We start from the raw sequence: 12471 nt of genomic DNA on the forward strand, positions 1-12471 counted from the left end.
CACCCAGGCTAGAGTGTAGTGGCGTGAACACAGCTCACTGCAGCCTCAAACACCTGGGCTTAAGCTATCCTCTTTCCTCAGCCTTCCAAGAATAGCTTCAATGATATGCGGGTGCCATCACATTTGGCTAATTTTATTTATTAATTTTTTGGGACAGGGTCTTGCTATGTTGCCCAGAGCCATGTTTTTGACATTCATGTTTGTTATAACATATATCACTAATTTGTTTCTTTTTTATTGCAGAATAGTTTTCCGCATTTTATTCAAACAGCATATGATGGATATTTGAATTGTTTTCCAGTTTTTGACTATTGTGAATAATGCTAACAGATATGTACATACCTTTCTTTATTTGCACATGTATTTTCATTTCTCTTGGGCAGATTCCTAAGAGTGGAACTGCTGGTTGCTGTGGCAAATTTATGCTTAACTTTTTAAGAAAAAGCCAAACTGTTTCCCAATGTGGCTGTGTCATTTACAGTCCCAAGAAGTGTCTAAGGGTTCCAGTTTCTCAACAATACAAATACTAGGTATTGTCAGTCTTTTTAATTATAGCCACTCTGGTCAGCGCGTGATAGTATATCACTGTGATTTAATTTGCATTTCCCTAATGATTAATGGTGTTAACATCTTTTCATATGCTTATTGGCCACTCTTATTGTTGTCTTTGGTGAAATACCTATTTAATGGGCTTAAGCCTAAGAATGGGCTTTCGCTGAGTTTTTTTTTTTTTTCTTTATAAGTGAGTTGTAAGATTTTTCAAACATATTCTAAAGACCTTTACCATGTTTATAATATGCAAATATTTCTCCCCAATCTGCAGCTTATCTTTTTATACTTTCTTAAGGATCCTCTCAAGTGTAAAAGTTTTAAAAATATTTAATAAAGCCCAATTATTTGTTTCTTTTCTTTTCCTTTTTTTTTTTTTTTTGAGACATGGTCTGGCTCTGTTGCCCAGGATGGAGTCCACTGGCGCAATCTCGGGTCTCTCTGACCTCTGCCTCCCTGACCTCTGCCTCCCAGGCTTAAACCATCCTCCTGCCTCAGCCTCCCAAGTAGCTGGGACCACAGGTGCACACCACCACACCCAGCTAATTTATTTTATCTTTTTTTACAGGCAGGGGTCTCCCTATGTTGCCCAGATTGGTCTCAAACTCCTGGGCTCAAGTGATCTGCCCGCCTCGACCTCACAAAGTGCTAGGATTACAGGCGTAAGTCACTGTGCCCAGCCCTGTTTTGTAGTTTTAAATACAAAAATCTTGGTGACTCTTTTCTTAAGTTTATTCCTAAGTATGTTAGGCCTCTTTAAAGCTAATGTGAATGTATTTTTTTCTTACTTTCATATTAAGATTTTATGTCACTACTATACTGTTAATCCCGCCTCAGTTTGTAAAAAACAAATAAAAGCCATTAGGCCAGAACATCCTCCCACTAAATCTATATTCCACCCACTAAATCTATATTCCTACTTGCGTCTGTAACCATGTTGTTCTTTCTTCCCCACTGTTAAAACTGAGGAAGTGGCTGGGCACAGTGGCTCATGCCTGTAATCCCGGCACTTCGGGAGTCCAAGGCAGGCAGATCACAAGGTCAGCAGTTCGAGACCAGCCTGGCCAACATGGTGAAACCTTGTCTCTACTAAAAAGACAAAAATCAGCCAGGCGTGGTGGTGGGCACCTGTAATCCCAGCAACTCTGAAGCCTGTGGCAGGAGAATCGCTTGAACCTGGGAGGCGGAGGTTGCAGTGAGCCAAGACCACACCACTGCACTCCAGCCTGGGCGACAGAGTGGGAATCCATCACAAAAGAAAAAAAAAAAACGGAGAAAGTATCCCCTTCCTATCAAAGGACTCTGTGCAGTCAGGATCCTGACCACTCCTGCTTTCTCAAGGACTTCTCATCTCCCTTATCTTAGCAATCCTAACAACTAAAATCATTCTGCAGAATTTCTCACACTCAAAAAGAAACAAACAAAAAGATTTCATTTATATCCTCATACATCTCTAGCTTCTACCCTGTATATATTCCCTTTCATAGGCAAACTTCTTTAAAAGCTACCTATACACCCTGTCTCTAGTTCCTCAGCCATCATTTATCCCTCAAATCACTCAAATCTGGCATCCATCTACACTAGTCCATGAAACTGGCTCACTGAAGTTACTAATAACTTCCAGGTTGCCAAAATCCAATGGCCACATTCCTGCCCACATGTTCTCAGCCTCTCAGTGAAACTCAATACAGCTGGCTACCCACCCGCCTTGAAATACTTACATTATTTGGCATCCATGACATGATAATACTGTACCTTACACATTCCCAATTTGCACCACTCTGATTGTGTGCTTCCTAGCCTCCTTCCAAGAAGCCTTCCAGTTTACCCAACTTGGAAATGTTCAGCATTCCTCAGGATTCCAATTCTAGTCAATCTTTCTTTCTTCTTTATAATCTTTCCTTCAATTATTTCATTCATTTTCATTACCTTAAGTATCACTAACATAGTGACAATCTTCAAACTGACATCTCTAAGCCAAGTATCTCTGAATTCCTAAAGATGTATCGATCTCTCTAACAGGCCTCCTTGACAATCTTACAGGCTTCTGAGAACTAAGATAGACAAAAGGAGAACTGCTGAATTCACCCTTACCTCTCCCACGAAACAACCCCCCCAAAATCCACTCCTCTTCCAACCATCCAATAGTGGCAACTTCCAGCAACATCCTTGAGTTCTTTCCCCTCCCTTATGTTCCATATCCAACCCTATTTATGCCTTCATATTTCTACCACCTAAAAAATTCTCAGATATGTCCACTGCTCTCTATCCTACTGCCACCTCGCTAATCTAAGCCATTGCTGTCTGCTGACTGGACTGCTGCATATCCACTAGCCTATCTGCTTCCACTTGCCCCCAGTATTCTTTTTGCTCATACATCAGTCAGCATGATCTTTTAAAGTATAATTCAGATGATGCTACACCCCCAAATAAAAACTTTCAGTATATTTCCACTAAAATCCAAATTCCTTATCACTGAGTACAAGGGCCTGCCTTATGCAGTCCCCGCCATTCTCCCCTCTTGTCCATAGTTTCAGTTCCTTAAACACACTGTGCTCTTCACACTGCGTTCTTCACAGCCTCAGGCCCTTCCCAGTTCTCTCAAGGGAGAAACACCTTATTCTCCCTCCCCTGTCCCCCTATCCAGGCGTCCTCTAAGGGGCCTTCCCTTACACCTAAGTAGGTCCCCACTACCTCCTCTGATTCTACCACCCAATGATTCTCTATTATTGTACACAGTTCTTTTTTTCCTTTTTTTTTGTGGGGGGAGAAGGGGGGTGGTGGTGGGGCGGGGAACGGAGACTTGCTCTGTCACCCAGGCTGGAGTGCAATGACACTACTATGTCTACTATGTCTCACTGTCTCACTGCAGCCTCGACTTCCCAGGCTCAAGTGATCCTCCTGCCTCTGCCTCTCACGTAACTGAGACTACAGGTGCAGGCCACCATGCCTGGCCAGTTCTTTTTCTTTTTGACATTGGCACAAGTCAGAGAAGATGTCTTGATCCTTCACCACTGCATGTATACCCCCAATACAAAGAACAGCCACAAGGAGGTCTTTGTTCAAAGTATTTAAAACTGATTTAAGACAAAGAAATGTTTAGCATTTCACAGGTCAGCCTGCTCTTCCTTAAAATTGAATTAATGTAGAAGTCCATAAGATGAGCTTGACTCAATTAGGGGAAGGTTGGAAATCACAAATTAAGTGCAAAATTCTGTGGAACTACGTTTTCTTTTTTTTTTTTCCCTTTTTTTTTTTATTATTATTATACTTTAGGTTTTAGGGTACATGTGCACAATGTGCAGGTTTGTTACATATGTATCCATGTGCCATGTTGTTTTGCTGCACCCATTAACTCGTCATTTAGAATTAGGTATATCTCCTAATGCTGTCCCTCCCCCCTCCCCCAACTCCACAACAGTCCCCTGGAACTATGTTTTCTAAGAAGATGTCCAGTGTGTGCAGCAGAATCTCAATGGAACCAACAACCCAAAAGAGACAGACTAATAAATTCGGGCTTCATTATTTAATGAGACAGACCCCAAATTCAACACCTGGCTAATTCTCGAAACAAAATGGAGAAGAGATGTAGTATTCTTAATTTTAAAAAGCCTAAGTCTTAGAATTTATCAAATCTCAATGAAATCTGGTATACAGTTTAACTTCCATTAGAAAAATTTCTTACACAGAGGGAAAAGATGAGTGAAGATGCATCTATAATAGGAAAGGCTACAGAAAATAAAACATATATAAGGGAAAACATCAGAAATGACAAGTCTTATCACCCATTTCAAATTCTCACGGCCCTGAAGAACTAAGCACCCATGGATTTATGACCCTTTCATCAGTTTCCTCTTGTATGTATCTGCTCTTTATATTCCTCAAAGAATGTCAAATAATCCTGTTCCAGTGTCAAGATAGTGGAGCAATTAACCACAAGACTTTGTGCTACTTTTTTTTATTTTTATTTCTTGAGACGGAGTCTCGCTCTCTCACCCAGGCTGGAGTGCAGTGGCGCGATCTCAGCTCACTGCAAGCTCCGCCTCCCGGGTTCACACCATTCTCTTGCCTCAGCCTCTCCGAGTAGCTGGGACTACAGGCGCCCGCCACCACGCCCGGCTAATTTTTTTGTACTTTTAGTAGAAACGGGGTTTCACCGTGATCTCGATCTCCTGACCTCGTGATCCGCCCGCCTCAGCCTCCCAAAGTGCTGGGATTACAAGCGTGAGCCACCGCGCCCGGCCGACTTTGTGCTACTTTTAAAGAGGTGTGGCTGGAATAGATTAGCCGCTCCTACACAAAGATACTCTCATTTGAGTCAGAAATCATGAAAACCCAATCCCATAGCTAAATCAGACATTCTGTGATTTGTTCAGGGTCACAAAGTTAGCTAATGCCAGAACTGGAACTTGCCTCCCACAGTTAGTGCTCTTTATACCAGCTTCTCATGCTCTTGTGTCGCTCATCAAATGTTTGGCATGAATTCCCAATATACTAAAACTCTAACTCTGAGCTATTGATTAAAACAAACAAACAAACAAACAAAATGACTGAAACTAGCACAAGAAACTCAAGAAGACAGAAATTTTAAAAGTAAATAAATAGGACACTACAGAAAGACATTGACTGTGACTTCTTTCACAAACAGTATCTTTTTCAACTGTGTATAGGTAAGTGATTAAGGCAAGATTATTTCTGTAGTTTATTACAATTATTTTAGTGATTCAGAACTAAAAACCACTACTCCAGAATAACAAACCTGAGACTTATTAAGTTTATAACTTTCAACACAGAAATGAGCTCTGCTTTCCTATTTTTAAACTTCTCACTAATGCCAGATCTTGTAATTGATTTAAACAAGTTTCAAGAGAAAAACAAAATGGTTTGTTTCACTGTTATTGCTTTTCCCCATTAAATTTATGTGTTATGCAAATATTCTAACAAGATATTGCTCAACACAAATGATCTAAAGATTTTCAGCTTCATTAACAAGGTACATTGCTTACAAACCTCAATGAAAGAACAGTTAGTGCTAGAACCTTTTATCAACCTATTATGCATTCAAAGTCTGTATGAAGGTTTAAGACATTTCCCAAAACAGAAGCTTTTGGTGAAAGCTAAGAAAACATTCTGATTAGTGTGGTAAATAGTACATTTTTCCTAATCTTTAAAAAATAAAATAAACTACTTTGGGAAAAGCTGACTTTTAAGCCACAACACTGAATATTTTCTTGCTCAGCAGACAGCAAAATTCCTCATGATTAAATCCTATGAGCCAGATTTTTCTCCCCCTCATCTTGCTGTTATGTGGCATGGAGCATAATTTTACAAAGCATCCACTCCTTCACTTTGTCTATTGATATTCTGTCTTCAAAAACAAACTCTTAAACTCAGAATAGATTTTCCTCTGCTATTCCAAAGCAAATGTAATGAACACACCTTAAAACATCTGACAGTGGTAATAAAGAAAAATTGTATCTGTGTGTGCCCCGAATACCAACTACAAGAATCTCCCTCTTTCTCTGAAGTGGCTGTGTTTCAAGACATCATCATACGTTTAACTACTTACTACGCAAAGGAGGAAGTTGATACGTAACTCAAAATCAGATATTCTAAAATCCCTACTGTTCATAAGAACTATGGGCAAGTCAAAATCAGACCAACTGAATTTTATTCCTCACCCTGCTCCCAAACCACATGACCAGAGAAGGTAAGAGCTGGGATGTGAATAATAGTAAGGGAGAGATATGAATATTCACAAATAAATTATTTAACTTCTCTGCTATCAAGTTCTTAGTTAGTAAACAAGAATAAGCCTGTAATCCCAGCACTCTGGGAGGTCGAGGTGGGCGGATCACAAGGTCAGGAGTTCAAGACCAGCCTGGCCAATACGGTGAAACCCTGTCTCTACTAAAAATACAAAAATTAGCCGAGTGTGGTGGTGGCATATGCCTGTAGTCCCAGCTACCCAGGAGGCTGAGGCAGGAGAATCGCTTGAGCCTGGGAGGTGGAGGTTGCAGTGAGCCAAGATTGCACCACTGCACTCCAGCCTGGGCAACAGAGCGAGACTCTGTCTCAAAAAATAAAAATAAAAATAAACAAGAATAACACCCACTTCACAAGGTTGTTGCAAGAATCAAATGAGTTCTTCCATGAAAATGATTTGCCTGGTTAAAGGAACGTAATAGGCACTCAATAAATGCCAGCTCCTTCCTCGTTCGGTTGTGGACTCAGTGTTATTTGTTCTCTACACTCATGACCCCAAATGACTCAGTCTCCTACTAACTTTTACTAACAAACACTGAAAACTACTGTAGCAACCAAGGTCCTGATATGTATGTGCATGCCCAGTCTATGTGACACTGTCTCCCGCCCCTAAACACTTAGGTGAGCAAAACAGAGGAAGAAATCCCAAACCTCTGAACCTAAACTGCTGTAAGAACGAGCAGTCGGGGTGGACAAATCTCCACCCACTTCCAACTGTCTCCAAGAGATCTGAATTGCCATCTAAAAATGTATGAAACCAAACTCACCATTGTCTCTTTTGAAAAGTAAGCCCTCTTCCTGCCCCTTTTCTAACTGTGAGTGGTGTCCAAAGAATAATCCTTGCCCCCTTGTACTCTCACCAAAACACTGCCAAAAAACCCAGGCCTATCAAGTTTACCTTCATAATCTCTACCATCTCTCGCTCTCTCTCTCTCTTTTTTTTTTTTTTTTTGAGGCAGCGTCTTGCTCTGTCATCTAGGCTGGAGTGCAGTGGCACGATCTTGGCTCACTGCAACCTCCTCCTCCTCCCAGGTTCTAAGTGATTCTCCTGCCTCAGCCTCCGGAGTAGCTGGGATTACAGGCATGCGCCACCATGTTGGCCAGGTTGGTCTCGAACTCCTGACCTCAGGTGATCCACCTGCCTCAGCCTCCCAAAGTGGTGGGATTACAGGCATGAGCCACCGTGCCCAGCCCATATCTGATTTGTCCCACTCCCACCACTACAGTCCAGGTTAGGGTTTCTCAGTCTCAGCACTGTTGACATCCTGGGCACACAATTCTTGTGGAGGCTATCCTGTGCACTGCAGGATGTTTGGCAACATTTCTGGCCTCTACCCACTAGATGCCAGTAGAACTGCTCTCTCCCCTCTAGTTATGACAATCAAAAATGTCTTTAGACACTGCCAAATGCCTCTTCCCCACCGTCACCCTCATTCCCATGTTTGAGTACCACTGACCCAGCTTCTCACTTCGTATCTGCCATACAAAATCAGCCCCCAAGTTAAGTCTACAGTTTTATTCCTCTAATTCCTGTGGCCCTGACAAACGACTCCTAAAGCACTGCTTTATGAGTCATTTCTCTTAAACCTACCACTCCCTGTTACCTACACAATTAGTTCAAAGCTCTCCATCCAACCTTGATAGTCTGGCCTCAATTAAACATTATTCCACAAAGCACCTCATACAGTGGCTACCCAGCAGTCCTTCAATAACGTATCCAGTCTCTCCCTTTCTATTCTACTGCTGTCACCCTGGCTGGATGTCCATGACCTAGCACCCAATCCAGACCACTGAAAGAGTGTCATTCCTTACCCTTTCTGCCACTCAAAGTCAAAAACTTTTCAATGGGTCTCCATTGCTTGCTGAAATATCGTATCTGCTGCCCTTCTTCAGAGTCTTTCCTAATATGGCCTCTTTCTAATTTTATGTTCTGTTATCCTGAAAACACTAGTCCTTGAAAAGGCTCCTACACTTTCCACTTTTGATCACGTTTTTTCTCTGCCTGGAAGCCCTCATAATTCCACTCCCCTCACTCCACTCTAATTTAAAGTCCATCTGAATTAAGTCAAAAAGCCTTTCTTGGTCATACCTCCTTAGTATTTCATAACACTTGGCACCTCTCCTATGGCATACGTTCTACCTTATGTTATACATGAGTACTCCTATAATTGACAAGATCCTTAAGAGCTTCTTACTCTTCTGATGCCTGCAATGCCTAGCCCAGTGTTAAGTAGAGAACTAAGCATTAGATATGAGCTGCCCCAAATGTTTCCCACTTAGAAAGCAATGGAGGACCGTGTTTTCAGACAATCCCAAACTCCCTTAAGAGAATTAAGCACACATTTTCCTTTTGTCTCATATTTCTATGTCTTAGACCAATTTTTAAGTAAATTGCCTTCAAGATATCTAGATTGCTATTTAGTATACATTACTGTAAGAGTTCTGCTTTCAGGGAGTTCCAAATTGTAACTGAACCCTGAATATTTAAGTTCTCTCTTTATGCCAAAAGACAATGGAAATTTATTTTTTGAATGTTAATAAAATTGAGCAAAACATAAAAATAACTTGCATTGGATTAAACATGTTTCAAGTAAAGATTCACTAATGCAAATGTGTCTGTCCTAAAAATTACATTTCAAGTTCTAAAGTCTTTGTGTACCATTAAAAAGATTGAAAGTTTTATTTCAACTCCTTCTCACCCCAAAGACAAACCAAAATAGAACAGAGAAGGCTTTTTCTTAATTTTATTTAGATCCTAACTTGAAGGTATACTTTGTTATTTCTTCAAAAGGAGCAAAAAGAGTATCATTAATGAGCATGTTCTGACCAGATCTTTAAGTTCTACTCTAAAGCTGTAAGAGGAGAGTACCATAGACCACACTACCAGCACCCTTCGTTAGCAGACTACAGGCTCTGTTTTGTATGTCTCTGAGCTAAGAATGGTTTTACATTTTTGTGTTTTGTAAACACATAAAGAAGAATATGCAACAGAGAGCATATACGGCCAGCAAAGCCCAAAATATTTACTATTTGTCCCTTTTCAACAGAACGAATTTGGGACTCCTCATTGCCCTTCACTGGCACATAAGACATCCCACCTTTAAAAAAGCAATATAAAACACAAGAACATTCAAAAAGATCGAACTCGTTCAACTTAGTCATAGTTAATGCAGACTTAACTTCTAAAACAGAGGCCTGTGTGTGGACATTTTTATACTTCACAGAATTTTTGTTGGAAAAAACTTGCTTTCATTCTGTGGATGAACATACTTATGCTTGAAAAGGGAAAGAGCCTGACCCAAAGTCACGTTGCTGGTTAACAGCAGAGTAGGGTCAAGGACTCAGCCCTCAAAACCCTGGTCCAATGCTCTGCAGTCCACTACATACACCTATACATGTGGCTTTAAGTTTTGGAGATGTGGATAACTAGCTTGGTTCAATATAAAAGATGAAAGCTTAAAACCTGTTCCTAATATGCTGTTTAGACAGACTCCTACTAGCAGCTATGAATCATTAAACAGAGTAGCATTAATGCTCACCACATACATTAGATAAGAACTTCTAGGAAGTCTTCTGTTGCAAAAGCAGATAATGATAAAGAAGGCTTTAAACCTATAGGGCTTGCTCCTCCAGGGCTTCAGATGAGCGCAAATACGCACTTCTGCCTACCAGCTGTTCAATACTCATCTCCCAACCCAAATCCACAAGTTCCACAAATGCTTTCGAATGCCTGTTGAAAAACATTGTTCAGTCTCATCACATACACATGTTCTACAGATCATTACAACTTCTTGTCTGCCTACTTGTAAAACTACTAACTAGTTCACATTTTTAAAAATTTCCCTAAGAATTTTGCTTCCTTTAAAAAAACTGCTTCTTCGATTCCTAAATCTATAAAACTCACTTTATCGCGTCTTCTCGGTTAATTCAAGAATTAAAAAAACCATTTTGCCCGTACTGATAACTTCACTACTCTGCAGGATCCGAAAAGCTCTGTATATGCCAGGTTCTAGGATTCACACACATTAACAACCTAAGATCCTTCACGTGAGATAGCTCTTGCAGTGTAAGAGCACAGATTCTCAGGGTCGTGGGGGATACCGGCTGAGGCTCTTCAGATCCCCACCACAGGAGTTCCGTCTTCTAAGGGCAACTCCCTCCCCCTTGGCCGCGGCGCGAGTCCAGGCCTCCCGGGCACCTGCGGCCCCTGCCCGCTGCGGGGACCCCCGAGGAACCAGCCCCCCGCCGGGCCCCCAAGGAATCGGAGCCCACTCCCACTCCCGGAGGCCGGCGACTGCAGGCCTGAGCCGCCCGCCGGCCCCGGGACGCGACGTTACCTGTAGGACCACGTCGTTGGGCAGCTGCGCGGCCCGGAACAGCTCCAGCACCCGCCCGTTGACCACCACCTTCTTGGTGCTCTCAATGTCGCAGTAGGAGAAGAGATCTGAATAGTATTTCTGCTCCGCATCGCTCAGCGTTAAGCCTTCCATCTTCGCCTCCGGCTCACGGCCGCCCCGCCCCGCATGCACTACTCGGGGCCCGGCCCCAGGACCCTGGGCCGGCAGGGGTTGCCCGTGGCCCGGCCTCCTGCTAGCTTCCCGATGCCGCCGGCCCCGGCCTCACACGCGCCAGGTGCGCCCGAGCAACAGGGCCCGGAGGTCGCGAGGAGGGGGCCCGGCTGCGCTCGGCGCGCCGCCGCCTGTGAGGCCCGGCGCAGTCCCGGGCTCGGCGCAGCGCGCGGCTGCGGCTGCGACTGCGGCTCCGACTCCGGCCCCGGCCGCGGCCGCGGGGAGGGTGCAGAGAAAGAGGCGGGGGCCGCGGAGGCGCGAGGCACTGGTGGACTCCGCCCCCGCCGCGGGTTCGAGTCTCCCCGGCTCCCTGCCGATTCCCCCAGACTTCCCGCCTCGGCTTCCCCTTCCGTCCACGCCTCCGGAGCGGCAGCGCTTCCCGGAAAGTTGTGGGGCTTCGAACCTAAAGTTTCGGGGGATCTGGGCTGAGCGTGGCCGCCGTTCCGCCTCCCTCCGCCGCCATTTACAGCGCCCCGGCCCGGCCCCGACGCGCCCGCACCAACAGTGACAGCGGCGGCCGCGCTCCAGACCCGGATGTGAGGCCGGGAGGAGAGAGCGCGAGAGGGAGAGAGAAACACCCACCGGGCTGGCTTGGCCGCTCCCGGGAGAGGGAGGAGGCCGCAGCGCCCCCTGGTGGTCGGCGCCCGGCGGCGGGATGACCGAGCCGCCCTGTGCGCGGAGATCTCAGCAGCAAGACCCCCGGAAAGGGGGGTGCAGCAGGAAACAGCCGGCAGCTCATTAAAACCGAGATAACTAAGATACGGGTTGCAGTTTTTATGTTTCGCAGTTTCTGGTCCTAAGCGTCTAAATAATTGGATTGAAAGGGGAGCCTTGTTCAGGTTATTATCATTCTATCTGTACCTTTTTGGTACAGATGAAGATAAATGCAGTATTTCCATCTGTTCGGAAGGACTGTGAACATCCAGGCTATCCGGCAAGCCTCCACGTAGACACCAACACTGAGGCTTCATCTCATTAGTGCTTCAAGCCATGTTCACCTGAGAAACAAAATGTGCTGAATAGAGGGGAAAACTGGCAAAGTTGTCCTCTTTGTTCACAAGGTCATTCCGGTCTCTGGGAACTTAATACTCTACATTTATACCTTCAACTCTGTCAACTCGTGTAGGTCCGGGGCTGCCCACAGGGGCTGCCTTCCTTATTTTCTCCTTTATGAAAATCATGGAGTGGCACTCTTTTAATCTGCACCTGTCCCAGAGAGGGGATTCTTCAGCTATTTCAAGTAGAATATCTTAAGAATTTATACTTTAGCAAATATAAAATACTTCAAAGACGGGAGCTAAGGCAGAATTACACAGAGTTTTGGTTTTTATTTTGTCTTCTACAAGTTGTTTCCCAGAGTGCGGATCCTATAAATGACATATATGAGGAAATTATTACAGGTTCCCAGTCATTTATCTGTAATTGCAAAATTCAAAGAGCACTGAAAACCCAAGACTTTTTTTTGTAACCCTTTGGAAGTAAAACCTGCCCTGCCTCATTTGGAGGCAAAATCTAAACTAAGCTTGCATGAAGCTATTTCTAGCCTTAATGGATGCCACTTAGTGTCAATATTTATTCATTTCACTCC

General features: G+C 43.8%; 1 protein-coding gene across 6 annotated transcripts in view; it reads right to left on the reverse strand.

Moving 5' to 3' along the window:
* Positions 1-11021, reverse strand: part of REPS1 (RALBP1 associated Eps domain containing 1) — an 83628-nt gene extending 72607 nt beyond the window's left edge. For all 6 annotated transcript variants that reach the window (XM_032160336.2, XM_032160358.2, XM_032160347.2 and 3 more), the window contains exon 1: positions 10653-11021. In XM_032160336.2, coding sequence (XP_032016227.1) covers positions 10653-10805 — 153 coding nt within the window. In that variant the 5' untranslated portion in view covers positions 10806-11021. The remainder of the gene's footprint in view (positions 1-10652) is intronic.
* Positions 11022-12471: the final 1450 nt, after the last annotated feature.

Source organism: Hylobates moloch, unplaced genomic scaffold (genome assembly GCF_009828535.3).
Source record: "Hylobates moloch isolate HMO894 unplaced genomic scaffold, HMol_V3 SCAFFOLD_2, whole genome shotgun sequence".
NCBI classification, from domain to species: domain Eukaryota; kingdom Metazoa; phylum Chordata; class Mammalia; order Primates; family Hylobatidae; genus Hylobates; species Hylobates moloch.